The 23,362-nt window shown below is 36.6% G+C and overlaps 3 protein-coding genes and 1 long non-coding RNA gene across 5 annotated transcripts; all 4 read left to right on the top strand.

Moving 5' to 3' along the window:
• Positions 1-1,016: 1,016 nt before the first annotated feature.
• On the top strand, positions 1,017-2,216 carry LOC124356091 (longitudinals lacking protein, isoforms A/B/D/L-like). The gene is made up of 2 exons (XM_046807257.1): positions 1,017-1,235; positions 1,659-2,216. The coding sequence occupies exons 1-2, from the start codon at positions 1,229-1,231 to the stop codon at positions 1,889-1,891; spliced, it is 240 nt and encodes a 79-aa protein (XP_046663213.1). The 5' UTR covers positions 1,017-1,228; the 3' UTR covers positions 1,892-2,216.
• Positions 2,217-8,109: 5,893 nt separating this feature from the next.
• Positions 8,110-11,916, top strand: LOC124356102. Its single transcript, XR_006921798.1, has 2 exons — positions 8,110-9,042; positions 11,658-11,916. It is a non-coding gene; the product is annotated as an uncharacterized LOC124356102 (long non-coding RNA).
• Positions 11,917-14,288: 2,372 nt separating this feature from the next.
• On the top strand, positions 14,289-15,084 carry LOC124356083 (zinc finger protein 613-like). The gene has a single exon (XM_046807247.1). The coding sequence runs from the start codon at positions 14,475-14,477 to the stop codon at positions 14,880-14,882; it is 408 nt and encodes a 135-aa protein (XP_046663203.1). The 5' UTR covers positions 14,289-14,474; the 3' UTR covers positions 14,883-15,084.
• Positions 15,085-15,543: 459 nt separating this feature from the next.
• LOC124356093 (longitudinals lacking protein, isoforms A/B/D/L-like) lies at positions 15,544-22,318 on the top strand. 2 transcript variants are annotated; one of them, XM_046807260.1, is made up of 3 exons: positions 15,544-15,675; positions 20,143-20,326; positions 20,907-22,318. In XM_046807260.1, exons 2-3 carry the CDS (start codon positions 20,308-20,310, stop codon positions 21,101-21,103), a joined length of 216 nt encoding a protein of 71 aa, XP_046663216.1. In that variant the 5' UTR covers positions 15,544-15,675; positions 20,143-20,307; the 3' UTR covers positions 21,104-22,318. The 2 variants fall into 2 exon arrangements, with proteins under 2 accessions (XP_046663216.1, XP_046663215.1); XM_046807259.1 differs by having other exon boundaries at positions 15,611-15,730.
• The last annotated feature ends 1,044 nt before the right edge of the window (positions 22,319-23,362 follow it).

Below are 23,362 nucleotides of genomic sequence, written 5' to 3' on the forward strand. Positions count from 1 at the left end.
TTTTTATATGTTTGTTTGATATGTTAATATGTGCCAAATATTACTTGGTTGTTTATTGATTTATAAAAAATACATGTATTTTATCGTTACTGGATATCATAATTTATAACCTTTAAGACTTCAATACATTTTTATGTTTGGAATTGTAATGATCTGTGTGTCTAGCTCTTAGTTGTCGTTCAAAATAGGTATATTCATGTATATATGTAAATATTAGGAAAACACTACCCAGAGTGCCTACACAGAAACTTGTTGTATTGTATACAATCACAATAAACGACAAGAACACTTTATTTTTGTGGTACATTTAAATCCTTCACAACGTAATGTGCATTCATAAAGTAGGCTTTAAGTTGAGGTTTGTGTAATTTACGAAATATTTAGTCTATTAACAGATTTTGAATCAGAAAGATTTTCTAATAAAATATAAGTTAATTTTTGAAAGATGCATAGTTAAATTAATTTATAAAGGAATGAAAACATTTTACACTTCTTTAGCACATAAAATTATATATGATATCATTTATTAACATTTAACATGTTTAATGGGCAAATGAGATTCGTGAAATGGGTGTCCTTTCAAATTATCTATTAGCATTCTGCTTAGGTTGCCTTTTGTTACCGGAAGCTCAAGTTAATAATTTAATATTCAATGATTTAAAACTGTAAATAATGTTTCTTGATAGTAGTTACCATTGCGATTACGATTAACAAACTATATTTAAATATCGTGACAAGATCTGCACCGTGCACCAGTAGTTTCACCGTGACTCGTTAACGTGTTTGATCCTGCAGGTGTGGGCGTGCTTCTGCAAGCTCTGACAGGCGCTGGTCACACCTGCGAGGCTTGTGGTCGCAACTACAAGTACAAGCAAGGACTTGTCCAGCACAGGAGATACGAATGTGGGAAGGAGCCTGCATTCAAGTGTTCCTTCTGCGAGTACAGGACTCATCAGAAGGGCCACGTCAAGAGGCACATGTTCACCAGACATTTGGAACAGAAGAGTTCCTTATGTTAGAATGTTTATTGTCTGTTTTCATGTTAAAATTAATTGCTTAAATCCAATGTACAATAAACCCTACTCGTAAAGTTTTGTTTGTTTCATAATAATATTTAAATCTGTTGTTGATGTAACAAGAACAGAACAGATATAGAAGTGGCGGCGTATCCAATAAGCATAAGTTTACACAGTACACACATGAGGAACCATCTAATCTTCAGTGGAATATGGACAGTGAGTAGAAAGATTATTATAATAGTAACAGTTTACGGATCATTAATTTTTGGTGAATAGTTTTCAATAATTGTTTTGTTTAATTTTCCTATTAAATTATTTTGAATTTGTTCCTCAGTATTTGTATCTTATAATTCCACTAAGCATCAACATTTCAATGTTGAGCAACTTATTCAACGGCTTAATTTTAAATAAATTTACATTAAAATTGAGATATGAGAGTGTCTTACTTGTTTATTGACAAGAAATCAATAGAGATAACTTAATCACATCATGCTTCTTCTCTTGGGCCATCAATACGATTGAGCAGTGTGACGTTAGTTGTCCAGACTGCGAGCACACAGTGGTACTACAGGCTAGTGGCGTGGTAGTAGTGGTACTTGTGTATTGACTCCTGTATAACGCCGACAGTGGTTGTTGCAGGTGTGGGCATGTTTCTGGAGGCACTGAAGGGCACGCCTGGACATGTCTGTGACACGTGCGGCCGCTCCTATAAGTACAAGCACGGACTGGTGCAGCACCGAAAGTTCGAGTGTGGCAAAGCTCCCATGTTCCAGTGTCCCTATTGTCCCTTCAGGGCTAAGCAGAAGTTTAACCTCAAGTCACACGTAGTGGTGAAACACAACGATCGCCTCAGCGAGGGCTCTAACGTGTGAAGTAGACTGATGTCTCTCTCTATCTTGCAGTATTAATTTTGTTTTAAGCAATTCACTTGGCCCGTTGGGGGTTTTGTGTAATTGTTACCTCGGGCAGATAATCTCAGTGGGAGGTTGTAAGTGATAACTAATGTGCTGTTTCAGTCTAAATAATATTTTATTTTTGCCATTTCCAAAAACAAATATTGTATTAAAATTGACTACATGAGAATACATTTGTGTGTATTATTTTTCTGCAGAAGCTTTATGCAATACTAGGTTTACATTAGTACATATATTGTAATTGTTCGATACACATTTAATAAATATTATTTTTGTTGTTTTATTTGGTCTTGTACTTTTTTATGTTTCTCAAAACAAATGTACTTGATATTGTATCCTTTGATTGTGTAATACTTATATAATAATATATTAATGAAGATATGTATGAAAATTAGTAAAACTTTGTTGAATAGATCTCAATTTTGTAATTTATTATTTAATTTGTAAATTCGGAAATTTAATTGTGATGAACTATTAAGTGACACAGAGTAAAATGTCAGCAACAGTAATTATTACAGGTTCTGCTAGGTTCATCAATATACGAGTAGCTACGCAAACTGGCGATAGCTTGGCAAACGATAGCTCGATTGTGACACAAAAATTGTCTCTAAATTTGTAATATTTAATAGTTTGCCACGTGTGGTGTACCTCCTTCAGCAACATCTCTGCTAGAAAACGTCATAGACACGTATGTTCATGTACTGTAACAAATTATATCATTTACACTAGCCTAATCATATGAGTAAACTTGATTTCACCGAAATTACTTGGACACTTATCGACACTAATCGAGGCATAGTCTCCATAGCACACATGTTAGAGATTACCCAATTCTAATATAAATTACATACTTATGTATTATAACATAATTATTTACATCGAATTAAAACGTAGAGCCTTATAAGCATTTAGTCATGGAATGGACTGTGTGCATATTTATACAACATTGTTGTTATTTTATTTATAACAGTGTCTTTACGATATTGTTTCGAAATGCACAACTGTTTCCGGTAATCTCAAACTAACGTGCTGGACATCAAGTAAGGCTGCCATATCAATACTTAGGCGGATGCATCTATAGTGACAGGCATTATGAACTTATTCTTCGTTTAACACATCGTTTCCTCAAAACATGCAGAGTCCAAGGTGGATAACCCGAAACCGGTTAACTTAAACTTTATTGATTAAGACGTGTTGTCTGCCTTTTGGGAGTAATCATTGTTGTTTGCCAGAAGGAGACGAAAGGTTGCGGAAGTACAGTTGCCATTGCGGCCGCCGCTACAAAAACTACAAGAGCGTGCTGCAACACCAGCGCTACGAGTGCGGCAAGGATCCACAGTTCGCTTGTCCCCACTGTCCCTATCGAGCCAAGCGAAAAGGCAACCTCATGACTCATCTTTCCCTCAAACACACAGCACTTGTAGTCGAGGGAAGTCTTCAGACAATTGTTTAGTACCGTAAACACGATTTCTTATACATTTAGAGTTTACGAATTAAATTAAGACCTCGAGTCGGGTTATTTTACTGATATTGCATTGTTATTATTTTTCCCATTGACACTGTGTGTCGGTAATATCAGTATCATTAAGTGTGATAGCTGGATTTACCATGGTTAGTGAAACATATTTAATTTAGCGAAGTGTAAGATTCTTTAGAATTGTGTTGTAGTGAAATGAAGTGCAAATAACTGATTAACACTATATGAATAGAATGAGTGATCAATTTTAGTCCTATTTCCATAGAAAACCGTTATACACTGTGGGCATTGTGATGAGATTTGAGATGTCAGCAGTAGTAGTTTTCTTTTCTTATTTAGAAATGGTATTTGAATTATTGAACAAAACAATTGTTTTTTAAGTTAAACACGTGCGAAATATCATTGAACAAAACAATTGTTTTTTAAGTTAAACACGTGCGAAATATCATTGAACAAAACAATTGTTTTTTAAGTTAAACACGTGCGAAATAGAAAGGAAAGTTCTCTCAAAACAGATCCTTACCTATCTCATCTTAAGCTTGCTTTTATCATGAAACCATCTCTTTTTTTATATTTTATACTGCTAATTTTAACAAGGATATTACGTGATGTAAGTGACACAGGTTTAGAAATATCCTGCTATGGAGGATTTGTCACTGGCATGACTCCTACATAAAATCTATACAAGTAACATTAGATTCGCTTATTTGATTTAATCATCAAGCCAAATTATACTAAAATATACCACTTATATTATATATATTTTAACACGTTGACTGCGACACGAGTCACATGTCCTGCCGACTGTAGGACAGCTGGGACAGTAGTAGTGTGTGTCTGACACATTCAATGAGTTAATCAAATATGAGTTTAAAGTTTTTGATAGTGAATGTACAATTTGAAATCTTTTCTAGGAAAGAAGTTTAACTGCGCCTGCGGGAGAAAATACAAAGCCAAACAAAGTCTGATACAGCATCAGAAGTATGAATGTGGTAAACCGCCGTCGTTCTTTTGCCAGCTCTGCCCGTACAAGGCCCACAGAAGATGTAATCTCAACGCTCACATAGTCCTCAAACATCGGAATGAGACAATCTCATCGATTCTTTAAACATTTATAATTAGTTGAAGTATTAATTTTTAATTAATCTTCTTTAGTTTAATGTTTGGCTAGACATTTACTTGTGGTTTTGGTAATTAGATGATATTTACTTTATATGAGTATTTTTATTTGCCCTGATACCCCGGTTAAGATTGATCACATTTTCAGCTACAAAATATTGGACTGATGTCACGTTCTTACAAATTTATAATCATGCGGTTATTTCCTGAAGAGCATTTGCAATAACAAACAAATAATAACGATCTCTTTTCTTAAGCGTCGGTGTCATCACGACTTTCAAATTTTAAGGGTTAAAATTTCGCTTCAACATTAGGTACACAACTTCAATATGGAAATATTACCCGCTTTAAAAATAAGTGAAAAAACCCGTTTTTAATTTCCCTGATTGATAGATACCATCTCAGTTAAGATTACCCAATCGTAACACATATTTCTCAGTCACAATTAGTGGTATGATGTTACATGCTCATATGGCCATAGCCATTCGGTAATATCTTACTGAAGTACCAGGCGGTAACACTCCCAAACATGCGGTAGAATCTATCAGAACGTAAGTGCTTGAGAAGAAAGAAAAAGTAACTTTATTAATAAATACATCATTAGATCACATACAGTTTTCCTGTACAAAAGTAGTGATATTGATACCACGACTCTCTTAATATCTCGAGTATTAATAAAATGATGGTGCATTACTGACTCGATCAGGTTCATTGTATTCTTTGTTTGAACATAGATACTGCGAGGTTGGTTAGTAACTGTGTTATAACATTACAGGTAGAGGGCAGTAATTATATCGTACTAACTTTAGTTATAACTATTTCAGACAGTTATTAAGGCCCGTGCGTTACTGACTCGATCAGGTTCATTGTATTCTTTGTTTGAACATAGATACTGCGAGGTTGGTTAGTAACTGTGTTATAACATTACAGGTAGAGGGCAGTAATTATATCGTACTAACTTTAGTTATAACTATTTCAGACAGTTATTAAGGCCCGTGCATTACTGACTCGATCAGGTTCATTGTATTCTTTGTTTGAACATAGATACTGCGAGGTTGGTTAGTAACTGTGTTATAACATTACAGGTAGAGGGCAGTAATTATATCGTACTAACTTTAGTTATAACTATTTCAGACAGTTATTAAGGCCCGTGCATTACTGACTCGATCAGGTTCATTGTATTCTTTGTTTGAACATAGATACTGCGAGGTTGGTTAGTAACTGTGTTATAACATTACAGGTAGAGGGCAGTAATTATATCGTACTAACTTTAGTTATAACTATTTCAGACAGTTATTAAGGCCCGTGCATTACTGACTCGATCAGGTTCATTGTATTCTTTGTTTGAACATAGATACTGCGAGGTTGGTTAGTAACTGTGTTATAACATTACAGGTAGAGGGCAGTAATTATATCGTACTAACTTTAGTTATAACTATTTCAGACAGTTATTAAGGCCCGTGCATTACTGACTCGATCAGGTTCATTGTATTCTTTGTTTGAACATAGATACTGCGAGGTTGGTTAGTAACTGTGTTATAACATTACAGGTAGAGGGCAGTAATTATATCGTACTAACTTTAGTTATAACTATTTCAGACAGTTATTAAGGCCCGTGCATTACTGACTCGATCAGGTTCATTGTATTCTTTGTTTGAACATAGATACTGCGAGGTTGGTTAGTAACTGTGTTATAACATTACAGGTAGAGGGCAGTAATTATATCGTACTAACTTTAGTTATAACTATTTCAGACAGTTATTAAGGCCCGTGCATTACTGACTCGATCAGGTTCATTGTATTCTTTGTTTGAACATAGATACTGCGAGGTTGGTTAGTAACTGTGTTATAACATTACAGGTAGAGGGCAGTAATTATATCGTACTAACTTTAGTTATAACTATTTCAGACAGTTATTAAGGCCCGTGCATTACTGACTCGATCAGGTTCATTGTATTCTTTGTTTGAACATAGATACTGCGAGGTTGGTTAGTAACTGTGTTATAACATTACAGGTAGAGGGCAGTAATTATATCGTACTAACTTTAGTTATAACTATTTCAGACTGTTATTAAGGTCCGTGTGTTGCAGACGAGATGAGACCGTATGTGTGCGACTGTGGCCGCAGTTACAAGTACAAGCAGCATCTGCAGTACCACCAGAACCACGAGTGCGGGAAGGAACCGGCGTTTGCTTGCGAGTTCTGTCCCTACAAGGCGAAGCGCAGGTTCACAGTGGTGAAGCACATGGAGATGAAGCATCAAGCACACCACCTGCATGCGAGGGATTTCATCAATGATCTGCTGGACAAAAGTGTACTACAGAGCTAATAAATGTCTTGCAAAGTGCCGTTCTCTCAAGGTTTACTCCAAAAATTAAGTGCCAGAGTTTAAGTTACAAGGTTTTGTTATTTAGTGGAAAACCTTAAAAGGTTTTGTTATTTAGTAAAAAACCTTTTTTTAAAGTAAATTCAATCTCAATAATTTTTTCTGTTCTCAAAATATAGTTGTATTTTATTATTCTTATTTTCTCTCCCAATGTCTACCTAATTTATCTGTTAAGAACATGATTGTGTAAGAAACAGTTATTTCCAACATATTTTAGCATGATGGGAAATTTACTACTAAAATATATAATGAAGATTAATAATGTTAAGGAGTTCCGTATTTTATTTGAGCAAACGTATTTATTGATCTTAATTTCAATGAAGTAGTCCTATCATGTAAAAAATTCTTAAACTAAAATACAAAATACAAACAATTTTACAAAGTTGATATTCTATTTCAATTGATCTGTGGGGCAAAATAATTTGGTCAATAATGAAAATGGTAAAACAGAGTTGAGAAATTTATGTTTGTTTCAGATGTAAGTTATAAAATATTAATTGTACAAAAGAAAAGTGTTAATAACGAAACGAGATCACGGTGGTGGTGGATAGGTGTGGCAGAGATCCCTATCTTTAGACATATCTCTGATCTTTCCTTGTGTGTGGGGATGAGTCCTCCAAGCAGTTTATGATGATCCTGCGATGTTGGAGTAATGCAGAGGATCTCTGTAATTAAGTTATATCGTAGTTTCTGGTTTCAATTTGTATTTTGTAAACCATATAATGAAATTACTGTTAAATTCGTCTGGAGCCGGAATTTTAATATATTAGTACGTTTATGAAATGAGATACATTGATATTTTACTATATGATAGAAAATGACGAAAATAATTCTGGTCAAATGGACTTTGAAGCAGTGAAATTTGTCGAAATAAAGCAAATAGGGACGCAATATAAATACAAAGGTAGATTATGAAAAGAGATATATGTACAGATAATCTTCGTTAATTAATAAAATATACTGGAAGAAAATGTTTTTTCTCAAAAACGCGCGTACTTCGTTATGGCAATAGTTTGAGAACAATCATCAGATGGGTGATTGTTACTCAATAAAGTGTAGTACAAATAATACAATGATAAAACCCCGAAATGAACTGGTAAGTAGTAATTAATAGCACAGATATATATATATATATATATATATATATATATATATATATATATTATATCTATATATATATAATAGATGGTAAATTGACATCATAATAAGTGTATTCTTATTTCTATAATACTAGTTAGTGTATAAATGTTTTGAGTAATTTAGAAATCACTTACTTAGAAGAAATAAAGTTGTTTAACAACAATTTTAAATACAAAAGTTGTACGAGTATGTATTGCGATGTAAAACAGAATGTGGAAAGTGTAAATTGTATATAAATCTTAATGTTAGTTACGTCGTGTGGTGAAGTTAATTAACATGGTTTATGGCGAGAAATGTTGATGGTTAGCAAAGATAACTTAGTTATCGCTCGGTAAGCGGGAAATGGTTGACTATGTGTTTGCTGGTGCCGAAAAGATTCATTTAATTTTATTGTAAACGTTAGTTCTGGATAAAAATGGTATGTTTAGATTTTTATTCGAATAGGGTTATACTTCATTATAATACCCTAGAATCTATTTTATTTCTATTACAGTCCCCTGATAACAAAGATATAGTAAACATTATAATGAACAGTATATATCAACAGCTACAAGATAAAGATTTATATTTCATGAATGAAATACATGTTTTGTGATGTCTATCAATAACCTGAAATATCTCAGGAACCTATGAGATTATGAGCACAGATATCGTTCAGATATTTAGGTACTGTTCGCCGTGAGTATACAAATTAGTATATATCGTTATACAGTGTTGAATAACATTACCAAGTCTGTGGACGTTTTCAGCACTGCAGTCATCGAAGCCTTATATGTGCATGAAGTGTGGACGGAGCTACAAACACAACTCGACTCTGTGGACCCATCAAAAGTACGAGTGTGGGAAAGAGCCCAGTTTCCAGTGTTCCTTCTGTCCGTACCGCGCTAAGAAGAAGAACAACTTAAAGGCTCATGTCGTGATGAAACACGCTGATCAGTTCAGAGCCGAAATTGTTGGCTAGAAAAGTGATTAGACATTCAGTTAATGTAAGTATTATTTATAATTATTTTAGTTTCTATCGTATTAGACGTGTAAGGTTGTTAATATGTTTAACAGCCAACGAATTGTAGACTGGGAGATCTCAGGATTAACCGTCTTTACCCACTATTCCTGTAACGTTTCGATAAAGGATTATTTTAACATTATCTTGGCAATTCTAAAAATGTAAAATATATACGTAAATCACCGTCTTTAAGGTCTTATGATTATTTATAGTTTTTATTTTGGCTGCTGAAACAGAAAATCAACTGTAAATGTACGAGTATACTTATTTTTTTCAAGTATACCATGCGTAAAGAAATATAACAAATTTGTGCAGACCTATACGTGGCTTAAGGTTCATAAAGGGTCAATAATTAATTTGAAATTTGAAACAAATATTCACAAACAAAAAGTGTGCGGGAAGTACTGTACGAATAAGGGAAGCTTTACTAGTTATTGATTGTCTCTTTGTTGACAGGATACCCTGACATGTGTACCGAATGACGATAACACATGGGGGTGGTGACTTCTGAGGTCGTAGTAATAAATACTCGAATTGCAAAGTTTACTTATAAGTTCATTTCAATCTGTGAAACTTACAAGCACCACTTTTAGTTGTTAAATTAAATGTATGCCTTGCCACGTTGCTGCAAATTAGAGTACAAGAACTAAAAATGTATATCTGATAGGTGGGCCTAAAATATCCAATGTTCTATGGAATTATGCCTACGATGTTTTACTTTATAAAACATTAAGATTGCACTTCCCTTCGCAATGTGTACACTCACAACCCGGGTGTCGGCGTCTTGGCACGAGACATTGAAGCTGTAGTCTAAGAACGGTTATTTCTAGTCGGTGATTACTAGAAGAGGAGTAGAAGTTATGAAACTGGTAGCCATATACTCAAACAATACGTGAGATACGTGATACACGTGAGACACTTGAGATCCGTGAGCTCGTTTAAATTAAATTCGCGACGGTATTAGCCATTTAATGATACAAAAAAACTTATTACAACAACGTGCTCGTCAGAAGAACGACGCCACAACTTGTATCGATTTCAATCAAGCAAATATAAGATCTTCAAGGGTAAGTTACTTTACTATGTACAACTTTACTTTACGTTACATTCACTTTTATATGTTTGGCATCAAAGGGCTAATTTAACAATAGGAAAAGATAAATTTTACTTACGGACAAGGCGCGCGACGTCTAATCGGTCACGTAGTTGGGCTGCTACAAAGGGTTAGAATAAAATATTCATACGCGTGCCAATTAGGTAGTTACTCCGCCGATAATTTAGTTCCGGAACATTGGATAAAAAAAATTAAATTATACTGGCTGACTAGGTTGTGAAATTTACATTATATAAAATCTAATGAACTAATTAACGGTACAGATATCCCCCCTGCTTTGATTTCACAACCTAGGTAGTTACTTTACTTTAAACATATTCTAAATAACAAACTTAATTCAACCTTTTATTCATTACATAAATTCAAATTTTCTACCATAAAAATACGATGGCACATTTCACCTGCAAGGTGTGCGGGAAGTCCTACAAGAACAGAACAAGCTTGTCTTGTCATTGATTGTCTCGTTGTTGACAGGATACCCTGACATGATGGCACAGTTCACCTGCAAGGTGTGCGGGAAGTCCTACAAGAACAGAACAAGCTTGCCTTGTCATTGATTGTCTCGTTGTTGACAGGATACCCTGACATGATGGCACAGTTCACCTGCAAGGTGTGCGGGAAGTCCTACAAGAACAGAACAAGCTTGCCTTGTCATTGATTGTCTCGTTGTTGACAGGATACCCTGACATGATGGCACAGTTCACCTGCAAGGTGTGCGGGAAGTCCTACAAGAACAGAACAAGCTTGCCTTGTCATTGATTGTCTCGTTGTTGACAGGATACCCTGACATGATGGCACAGTTCACCTGCAAGGTGTGCGGGAAGTCCTACAAGAACGGAACAAGCTTGCCTTGTCATTGATTGTCTCGTTGTTGACAGGATACCCTGACATGATGGCACAGTTCACCTGCAAGGTGTGCGGGAAGTCCTACAAGAACAGAACAAGCTTGCCTTGTCATTGATTGTCTCGTTGTTGACAGGATACCCTGACATGATGGCACAGTTCACCTGCAAGGTGTGCGGGAAGTCCTACAAGAACAGAACAAGCTTGCCTTGTCATTGATTGTCTCGTTGTTGACAGGATACCCTGACATGATGGCACAGTTCACCTGCAAGGTGTGCGGGAAGTCCTACAAGAACGGAACAAGCTTGCCTTGTCATTGATTGTTTCGTTGTTGACAGGATACCCTGACATGATGGCACAGTTCACCTGCAAGGTGTGCGGGAAGTCCTACAAGAACGGAACAAGCTTGCCTTGTCATTGATTGTTTCGTTGTTGACAGGATACCCTGACATGATGGCACAGTTCACCTGCAAGGTTTGCGGGAAGTCCTACAAAAACGGAACAAGCTTGCCTTGTCATTGATTGTTTCGTTGTTGACAGGATACCCTGACATGATGGCACAGTTCACCTGCAAGGTGTGCGGGAAGTCCTACAAGAACAGAACACGCTTGCCTTGTCATTGATTGTTTCGTTGTTGACAGGATACCCTGACATGATGGCACAGTTCACCTGCAAGGTGTGCGGGAAGTCCTACAAGAACAGAACAAGCTTGTCGCGCCATTGCAGGCACGAATGTAATGACGCAGAGCCGAAATTCCAGTGCACTTTATGCTCCTTCAAGACCAGAAGGAAGGACTCACTCAAGTACCACATGATTTTTAAGCACAATACCAATGCTTGATGTGTCTGATTTATGTTGTTTCAATTGTTGAGTGTGAATAAACATCTTTTTTCATTTTAGTGCCCCATATTTATTAGACCCTACTCTGTATTAAACGTAAGCAATAATTTTATTTTAAAGAGGATTGATTTTGGTTTCAAAATTGGAAGCAAACCGATGGAGTTAATCGTATGCCGTTCTCATTGTCGTTAGCCTTGTCCCTGTGGTTCAGACTGGTCCGAGCAAGGAACCCAACAAGCAGCGTAAGAGAGAGTAACTCTACGAATCCCTTCTTTCCGGGCCGGATTTCAATTACACGTATATACGCTACCGTGTTACTGCTCTTCTATTAGGCCTACTCTATTACTAAACGGTCTGGGCTGTTGAGGTGTTTTATGTTAGACGCAAAGTGTTATCAACAAATAATAACGACTCGGTCGCCCGTTCATTTTATTCATTCATTAAAGTTTCCTCGTTTACTGTAGAATTAAATCATTTTTGAGATACATACTAAACTATGTAAACCTAGCTATGCTGAACAACAGAGATACGTCGATTCAAAGCCTAGTAGTTACCTGAGATTTTAAAGAGGATGGTAAGGCGACAAGTGAAATTGATACAATTTTATTTTGGCAAGTAAAAGGAAAGGGTAACAGTGATATCACAGCGGTATTCCTGACGATTTATGCCGACTGTATGTCTCTTCCGAAAATTTCTTATTATGGTTTGATTTATACTTCTATTAATTTATGTAGATAAGGGAACATTGAGGATTAAAACGTCTAAAATATATGGTATTCGTTAAAAAGTAGATTATAATTTCTTATTACAAATGAAGGACTCTTTAGACTATTTACTAACGGTTAATCAGTTTGGAAATTGTAAGAAAATATAAGAAAAAAATAACAAATTCACATATTTATAATGGTTATAAAGAATTGCAGATGACGTACTTACGAATTGTACCATGTTTGGCGATGTAGTGAATAAATGTCATAGTAAAACACCATTTATGAATGTCCGTAAAATACCATTATTTTATGCTATTAATTTATATGTCTGCGAAATCATTTGTCACCTTGATATATTTACTTTTGACACTGCAGAACAGTGTTGTAATTTACTAATAATGCACCAGTTAGTCAATGATGAAGCCTGTAGTGTACTCGTAACAAACAGCTAATCCACGAGGAACTATTGACACTGCAGAACAGTGTTGTAATTTACTAATAATGCACCAGTTAGTCAATGATGAAGCCTGTAGTGTACTCGTAACAAACAGCTAATCCACGAGGAACTATTGACACTGCAGAACAGTGTTGTAATTTACTAATAATGCACCAGTTAGTCAATGATGAAGCCTGTAGTGTACTCGTAACAAACAGCTAATCCACGAGGAACTATTGACACTGCAGAACAGTGTTGTAATTTACTAATAATGCACCAGTTAGTCAATGATGAAGCCTGTAGTGTACTCGTAACAAACAGCTAATCCACGAGGAACTATTGACACTGCAGAACAGTGTTGTAATTTACTAATAATGCACCAGTTAGTCAATGATGAAGCCTGTAGTGTACTCGTAACAAACAGCTAATCCACGAGGAACTATTGACACTGCAGAACAGTGTTGTAATTTACTAATAATGCACCAGTTAGTCAATGATGAAGCCTGTAGTGTACTCGTAACAAACAGCTAATCCACGAGGAACTATTGACACTGCAGAACAGTGTTGTAATTTACTAATAATGCACCAGTTAGTCAATGATGAAGCCTGTAGTGTACTCGTAACAAACAGCTAATCCACGAGGAACTATTGACACTGCAGAACAGTGTTGTAATTTACTAATAATGCACCAGTTAGTCAATGATGAAGCCTGTAGTGTACTCGTAACAAACAGCTAATCCACGAGGAACTATTGACACTGCAGAACAGTGTTGTAATTTACTAATAATGCACCAGTTAGTCAATGATGAAGCCTGTAGTGTACTCGTAACAAACAGCTAATCCACGAGGAACTATTGACACTGCAGAACAGTGTTGTAATTTACTAATAATGCACCAGTTAGTCAATGATGAAGCCTGTAGTGTACTCGTAACAAACAGCTAATCCACGAGGAACTATTGACACTGCAGAACAGTGTTGTAATTTACTAATAATGCACCAGTTAGTCAATGATGAAGCCTGTAGTCTACTCGAAACAAACAGCTAATCCACGAGGAACTATTGACACTGCAGAACAGTGTTGTAATTTACTAATAATGCACCAGTTAGTCAATGATGAAGCCTGTAGTCTACTCGAAACAAACAGCTAATCCACGAGGAACTATTTGACACTGAACAGTGTTGTAATTTATAATAATGCACCAGTTAGTCAATGATGAAGCCTGTAGTGTACTCGAAACAAACAGCTAATCCACGAGGAAACTATTGACAACTGCAAAACAGTGTTGTAATTTACTAATAATGCACCAGTTAGTCAATGATGAAGCCTGTAGTCTACTCGAAACAAACAGCTAATCCACGAGGAACTATTGACACTGTCATCAAACACATGACATTCAGATCTTTGTCTTAACGTCATTATTGATAATATATGAAGTTCAGCGTTCTTTAACGTTAGAAGAACTTAAATACATGGGTTGTCTAACTTGCTATCTCAAATTGTTACATTGGAAAAGTCCTTTAACACAAGATACACATAGTACACATAGGCAAACACATTTAATAATTACACATAAAGTAATTCCAGCAGAAGTTGAGCTATTTTGTCTTACCAAATCGAATGCCCTGATATTTACAGGTGAGTTCGCCGTGTTTGCCGCGGACTTCTCGAGGAGAGGTGAGGGAGAAGAGCACAAGTGCGAGGGCTGTGGACGCGTGTACAGGCACTACGGCTCCTTGTACAACCACCAGAGGTTCGAGTGCGGCAAGACTGCGTCCTTCCTCTGCACGGAGTGTCCTTTCCGCACCAAGCGGAAGGGCAACCTCACGTCTCACTTCGCCGTCAAACACGGCAACGCGTCCTCGAAACAGTTCAATTAGCACTTCGTCCTCGATTATCCGAACTTCTCGGTTAACTGAGGTCATCTACAGACAGTGGGGAATAAACAGATGTAAAGCGCTGTACCCCGCCAGATACACCAAGAAGTCGGTAATTTGTTCTAAAACTCTAATGAAAGTGTTTAGACTTTAATAAACGAAAATTATTAAAAGTAATAAAAGACTTTATAACTGTTTGCAAATATTGCACGTTTTTTTATTTTCCTATGATTGAAAGGCATTCAAAAAAATATTTATCAACACTGGCTTACAAGTAGGTTCATTTCAACATTTTTCTTGGATAAAGAATGATGTGTTCTGTATAAATTAAAACACGTTACCTCTTAAGTGCTGCTGCATTGTACGGCGAGTTTGTTAGAGGTTTAAGTGGCATTTGAAAACATTGTATCACAAAGAAGTGAATATCGAGAAACATTCAAATGTTTCTCCCAAATGTATCAATGTTCTTTAATAAACCATCTGTACCAAGATTATTTTTATGGAACTTAAGAGTAATATAATGGAGTGCCTGATGTACGTATCGGTTGAGTATATGACACGTGATTGTTGTAGCCTCGAGACACGGTCCCTCCGCCAAGCAGTTCTGGTGCTCCTGCGGGCGAGGCTACAAGCACCAGTGGCTCTTGGGACGTCACAAGAAGTTCGAGTGCGGGAAGTCGCCGGCGTTCAGTTGTGACTTCTGCCCTTACAAGGCTAAGAGAAGAGACAGTCTGAATGCACACGTCCTTCTGAGACACAGCGCCTTCAGGAGTGCTTCTTTCACACAATGATTTTGGTTTGGATTTGACATTGACAACTTTACTGGACGAGTAGCCTGATATGTAATAAATGTAATGTTCCTAGATGTATGTCATTCTTTATATCTTGTCGATTTCCTGTCTATATGTTACACATGCCTGAATATTTAAGGATATAGTTTTTTTGTGTGAAGCATTTGCACACAGCTTTGACAAGATAACAGTTATGGACATTAAGGCCGGGTACATACCGAAAGCAACCGGTGATAGCAACGCAATGTCAACGCAACGGCAACTTGAGTTCCCAATGAATGACACACGCAGTTTAATGGGTCTGTGTATACCAAAGTGACTGTGACGTGACGGTGATTCAACGGTCACCTGACTGAGCAACGCAGGCAACTCAAGTCACGACATGCTGTAAACTCGAGTCGCCAGTTGCGCAGTTGCTCTTGTGGAGTGCAGACCGTACTTAACTATGGCTGCTGAACAACAAGAAAATATTAAATTTGCACAGTTTATTGAACAGTTTGTTTGTTTGTATGACCATAACAACAAATCATACAGTAACAGAGTGGTGACAGACAAAGCTTGGCAAGCTGTGGCAGATGAGTTTAAACTCACAGGTAAGAAAAAAAATGTAAGCAATTTGTTAATTTCTATGAATATTTTAATACAGTTTTTGTAATTCTTGATAAGCATATAAAATACATTATTTTGCCTAAAACTGTTATTTACATGTTCACTGGAGCTTTGATGGCTTAGTCCCACTGGGACGGTATTGGGTTACATTCAACGAAAATAACGTGCGATTTTGTCCCTTATTAAGTAGTTCCGCTTTCTTGAGCGGCGGAAGTCATCGATACATGTGAGGCGTGGCCTAGTGTACTCAAATTGTTCAGGAAAGCTTGCTGTTCCGTCTCTTGCTTTGATAAAGTTGTGCAGCACACATACAGCTTGAACAATTTTTTTTAAGTTACCAGGTTTTTGCACTGTATTGGTTTTTCCAACACTCTAAACTTCATGCTCATCATACCAAACGCACACTCTACACTTTTACGTCCTCGTGAGAGTCTGTAATTGAACACTCTTTTTGTATCGTTTAAAACACGTCGCGGGTAAGGTCGCATGAGATTTTCGAGAAGTGGAAAATGCTTCATCACCACAGAAAAAGAATGGTACAGGTTCATTACTGACATTATTTGGAAGTGCTCTTGGAAGAGGGAAGTCTAGGCTATTTTGTTTTACCCATTTACCCAATGTCGACGAGTGGAAAACTCCTGCATCATTATTTCTTCCGGGGTATCTTACATCAATACTTATAAATGTCCCATCAGCGTCTGCGCAAGCCATCAACACAGTTGAAAAAAAAATGCTTATAATTGTAGTAATTTGAACCAGAATGATCAAAGGATCTAATACGAATGTGCTTGCCGTCTATTGACCCTAGGCAGTTAGGCAGGTTCCATAATTCTTCATATCTTTCAGCTATAGTTTCCCATTGATTTCTGTCGGGTACTGGCATGAAAAGAGGTTGTAATACAGACCAGATAGCTTCACATGTTTCAGGAACGATAGCTGCTATTGTAGATACACCTCTAAAGAAGTCGTTAAGCTAGTTGATGGTCAGCTGCATCCCTCACCCAAAAACCTGAAACATTTACAAACATTTGCAGGGCCGTTACAATTACCAAAAATTTTTTTTCGTTTACATTGCATAAAGTTACAGGCTGTTTTTCTTTTTTCAGTGAAGCAATGCAAGGAAAAATGGGAAAAAAATATAAGGACTGTATTTAGAAGACATATTTTCACAAAAAACCAGTGTCGGGAGCCGGAGGTTCTTCAAAAAAGGAATACTACTTGGCTGATGTGCTGCAATATCTTGTGCCTATTTTAAAAAGGTAACCCTAAAAACATTGGAAGCAACCTACCACCACCTCCTGAAACTGATGACCATCAACAACAAACTCTTCAAGAAGAAGAACCAGCTGATTATAGCATTAACGAAATTGCTGATGATGTGGATGATGACGCGACTGAATTACCCCAAGAAGCAGTGCGCCGAAACGTACCTGAACCGCTAATAACAGCATATCACAGTTCCGGAAGAAAACAGTTGGGCAAAAGGAAGCCGACTACATCACCGTTGGATGAAGCTATGACCAATTATTTTAAAAGCAAAATCAATGAAGCCTGCTGAAGATAAATTGGTTCCAGTTGCTGACAATGAAGATAAGTCAGACGAACTTTTTCTGTTGAGTCTTAAAAAAGATATGAAGGAAATGAATTCACGGCAGAAGCGAACTTTTAAAAGAAGAATTTTTAGTTTGATCGATGAAGTTCTAGATGATAGTCCTGGTAAGCAAACGCACGATATGTATTCAAGCTCATCACTACAGTCCTCACGATCACCCAGTGTGCTGACTAATATCATTTCTCCGGGAAATCCTGGCCAGGAGAACGAAGAGTACGTTTTCAACACCTTGACCAATGCATTCGGCATACATTAAGTGACATCATAGTCTTTTTAGTGAAATATTTTATAACTTTCAAATAACAATAAATAAATTCATTTAATCAAACTTACCTTAATGTGATTGTTAATCTTCGCCCCACACCAATTGCGGTTCTGTAGTTAGTATCTTGTTTCAACAGTAGAGGGGTAACTAAATCCAGCAAAAATCAAAGCTAGCCTTGCTCATCCTGTAGTAGTTGAAAAACTTTTCGGGATATTTTCCCAATTTTTGCAAGGAATGCCACTGACTGCTGTGTAAATTGCTAGAATTGTATGGATGAACACTAAAACGTCTATGCAACTTTTTTTTCTGTTTTTTAAAGCACATAGAGAGAAGTACTGCCTCCTCCTCGGACGAAGACATCGGAACAAGTGACTGGAAAACTTGTCAACTTGGGTTTCTTGTTTATGTACACGTGGTGTAAACCTGGAAGAAACTCCAGTTGACTGAGTTGCGTTTGACATTGCGTTGCTATCACCGGTTGCTTTCGGTATGTACCCGGCCTGATGTCCACTCTCAAATAAATTTACTAAACTAGGAGGGATCAATAGTTTACGTAACTAACAAGTGGTGTTTACGTAACTGATGTTTACAGACGTGAAGGGATTTCAATGCGAGTGTGGGCGTCGTTATAAACGCCAGAACGCCCTCATCAGACACCAGAAGTATGAGTGTAACAAGGAACCCACCTTCAGCTGTCCGTTATGTCCTCATAAAGCCAAAAGGAAAGATAATCTCACGATCCACATCAATGTAAAACACGGCAATGTATTTTAAAAGTGCGTCTACAACTTCGCGTTGGATTCATTACAAGCTTTGTTCTGTACATTACTAAGTGTTACAAATTTGAATAAAGTATTTTAAGTGTTCATTCTTTCAATTGTCTTGTCTTTCTGCCAATAATTTATTATTCACTACCGTAAACTTATGTACGGACTTATACAATGACGGTAGTTTAATGTAAATTGTAATCATAAATCTGGTTTTGTATTGACCGTGTATTATCAATTAGAGGATGATCCAATTAGGGTGAATGGTTCAAATTGTGCAATTCAAATAGCATTGGTTGTACTTGGGGCGATCTTCCAAAATAAAGTTTGATCTTATTTGAGGACGAAAATTTCAAACTGCAAATTTAAGACATGTGGAGCCAATCAGAGCGATCATCTCAAATTGTGTACTTCAAATACAAATTGCTCCAATTAGGGTGACCTATGAGGTTGAGTGATGAGAGGAAGTAAAGCATGCTCCCAAATCTATCTCTCTTTTGAGCTCGCTAGAAGGTAACACAAATTACTGATTCAGTGAAGACAATATCAGCGTTCTTTATAAACGGTAAAGGAAAATTGTAACGGTTGAGATTTCTTCTTAGTTGACGCTATCTGTACCAGTGTCCAATTTCTACTCCCATTTCAAGCATTGCCATTTAGCTCAACGCCACCTCTTGTCAGGCTATAATTGGTATGATATAACCGTGCCAGAGAGTACAATTATACTACTGTTACTTTATATTTCTAAACATCTCTAAATAATAATTTATACCTTTCTCAATTAATCCAATTATTTTCGCATTACAATCGCAAATTTTTAAACTAAATTGAGGGTATTTTAAGGTATGGTTTTATATGAAATCAAGAAATTGAGATAATATTGTACATTCTAGTTAAAATAAAGTAAACCGCTTACAAATAATCCATTTCAACAGGACACAAAGAAAATTATAGGGAAGAAACAAATGGTTAGAAATTGTGTCCCCTGTATTTTACATTATGCTCAAAGTAACATTTTCGGAAGCTTTAATTCCAAATAGTTTTATGTAGTAATGTAAAGCAATGCTGAGACTTATGAAAGGGGTAAGGGGATGGTTATAATTTATTGAAGGTTGATTCGCAGGAAATGGAAAACTGTAAGGGTTGATGTTATGGAATGAGTATTCAATGTGACGGTTGTTGTACGTAGTTGTGTGTAAATATGAACTGTTGTTTGCAGAGGTGAAGGGTTTCTGGTGCCACTGCGGCCGAGGGTATAAGCGACACAAGGCCCTCATAAGACACCAGAAGTACGAGTGTAACAAAGAACCTACGTTCGGCTGTCCTCTGTGTTCCTACAAGGCCAAGAGGAAAGACAACCTGAGGACTCACATCATCATGAAGCATGGAAGTTTATAACGGAGGTTACGTCTGGCATTGTTTATTTTGATATACATGTAATACCACGTTTAACTAATTAAAAATATTAGCTATTTAATTGTAAAGCAAACTAATTTTATGAGTTTTGAATCTTCCTCTTGTGGACTCCAATTACATGTTAATACCGTTCGTTAGTAGTAAGCCATTGAGAGCAAGTTCTCAATAATTTTTATTTTAATTGTAGGCCATAATTTGCATCTGAAATGTACCCAACCAACCTTAACCTTAATTTTTATTCAGTAGGTATACGGATATGTCTTACTATATAAATGAGGCCCTGCTGCGCGTTATATGAAGTTTATATAATACTGCATAGTAGCACGTTTGGTTTTTATTTATTTACGATAGTACTTGGCTTACAAAGTGAACATTACAAGTATTAGTCACATCATATTACTCTGTACAGACTCCTTTTCCGAGAGTTGTCAGTTGGTAATACGAGTATTACAAAATTAAAAATAGAAATTGGTTTAAGTCTATTTTGATCCTGACTTAGATTGATACGTTTGATTGGCAGACTAAAGACGATCAGTCAGTGTTTGTACATGATTGTTATCGTTGCAGATTTGGCCCACAGGTTCGTGTGCGCCTGTGGCAGGGGATACAAGAACAAGTCGCACCTGACTCGACACCGCACCTACGAGTGTGGGATAGTCCGTCAGTTCAGCTGTGACCGCTGCCCTTACGTGGCGTGCAGGAAGGACCACCTCAAGAAACACATGGACCGCTTCCACAGAGACGACCTTTATAGCTTCCAATAACTGTTTCAATTCTGGCTTTGAATCCTTAAGGGAGTTTGTCGAAATCTGTAGTTTGCTCTCCTGACACTAACCCTAAAATTTATTTATTTAACACATATCTTTTGTTTAAAAACATTAAGATATAAGTCAAAGTTTCAGGAAATGTTCATTAAGGACAGGCAACAAAAAATTATGCATTTAAGACCAAAAGAATTCTTTACAGTAAACCTTGTATCGTATTGTTCATCACGATACACTCGTATGTAAGTTTTAGTTGAGACCCCACATTAAAAGTAAACAACAATGAAGGGTTAATATGTCAGCAATGCATATTATGGAGTACAGTATACGGCCACAGATGTTGGCGCGAATGTGTGGATTGCTGCTCGGTGTATAATTATACAGCATCAAGGAAGAAAAATGAAGAGATTTTGACAAACAAAGTGTTTGATAACGAAACACTTAATTGTTTTCTTAAAGAGTGTTCCTAATAAATGCACACTGATGACTCTCCCGTGACATATTCATATGTGCCTTAACTTGAACTAGGATTATCGTGTAATTGTAAAATATTGTTAAGTTTTATATATTAAATTCATTGTAGAAAAATCCCAATTACATTGTCAAATTCATGGATGCTTTTACGATGTGTATGTATATAATTTTTGAATTGTTACTTTTTAATGTTGCTATATATTTTCAAATCTTTATGGATAAGTTCAATTTTATATAAAGAATTGTTTTATTTTACAATTATATTGATCATTATTTGAAAATGCGATTAAAGACTATACTAATGAATTAAAGTGTAATAATTCCTGCCCTTATTAATTTATTGTTTGGTTCTCATTTATTTGCTATAGAACAATCTTGATATAAGTAAACGCCGTGTACTAATATATTTTAATATTCAAGCTAAACACAAAAAAACTTGCTCTTTAGAAATGTATGATCCAGAAGTAGTATTAACTAGATAGATTCATACTTGTTTGAATGGCGCCAATTCTTGTTTTTGATAACATTTTGATAACACTAGGAATGAAGGGGAGAACTAACGATACTTATTATGTATGAATGTACAGGGTATGGCACATTGTTGTTCCTCGTAAGCACAACACAGTTATTTAGAACAAACATCATTATACTCTATGTACAACGTGACAGAAACATTCTTCTGCCTGTACGTACAACACTTAATGTCTATACGAGGCCAGAAGCATAAGGTAACAACAAACATCATTATAACTCTATGTACAACGTGACAGAAACATTCTTCTGCCTGTACGTAACAACACTTAATGTCTATACGAGGCCAGAAGCATAAGGTAACAACAAACATCATTATACTCTATGTACAACGTGACAGAAACATTCTTCTGCCTGTACGTACAACACTTAATGTCTATACGAGGCCAGAAGCATAAGGTAACAACAAACATCATTATACTCTATGTACAACGTGACAGAAACATTCTTCTGCCTGTACGTACAACACTTAATGTCTATACGAGGCCAGAAGCATAAGGTAACAACAAACATCATTATACTCTATGTACGACGTGACAGAAACATTCTTCTGCCTGTTACGTACAACACTTAATGTCTATACGAGGCCATGAAGCATAAGGTAACAACAAACATCATTATACTCTATGTACGACGTGACAGAAACATTCTTCTGCCTGTACGTACAACACTTCTCCTCAGTCCGCAGCTATAGGGGAAGCTTAATTACGCGTTTTCCCCGCCCTCAATGTCTGTACGAGGCCAGAAGCATAAGGTAACAACAAACATCATTATACTCTATGTACGACGTGACAGAAACATTCTTCTGCCTGTACGTACAACACTTCTCCTCAGTCCGCAGCTATAGGGGAAGCTTAATTACGCGTTTTCCCCGCCCTCAATGTCTGTACGAGGCCAGAAGCATAAGGTAACAACAAACATCATTATACTCTATGTACGACGTGACAGAAACATTCTTCTGCCTGTACGTACAACACTTCTCCTCAGTCCGCAGCTATAGGGGAAGCTTAATTACGCGTTTTCCCCCGCCCTCAATGTCTGTACGAGGCCAGAAGCATAAGGTAACAACAAACATCATTATACTCTATGTACGACGTGACAGAAACATTCTTCTGCCTGTACGTACAACACTTCTCCTCAGTCCGCAGCGATAGGGGAAGCTTAATTATGCGTTTTCCCCGCCCTCAATGTCTATACGAGGCCAGAAGCATAAGGTAACAACAAACATCATTATACTCTATGTACGACGTGACA

This window comes from Homalodisca vitripennis, chromosome 2 (assembly GCF_021130785.1).
Source record: "Homalodisca vitripennis isolate AUS2020 chromosome 2, UT_GWSS_2.1, whole genome shotgun sequence".
NCBI lineage: Eukaryota > Metazoa > Arthropoda > Insecta > Hemiptera > Cicadellidae > Homalodisca > Homalodisca vitripennis.

Excerpts from the sequence above, each read along its gene's own strand:
- LOC124356083 (XM_046807247.1), top strand. The coding sequence starts at position 14,475 with ATGGGTTGTCTAACTTGCTATCTCAAATTGTTACATTGGAAAAGTCCT.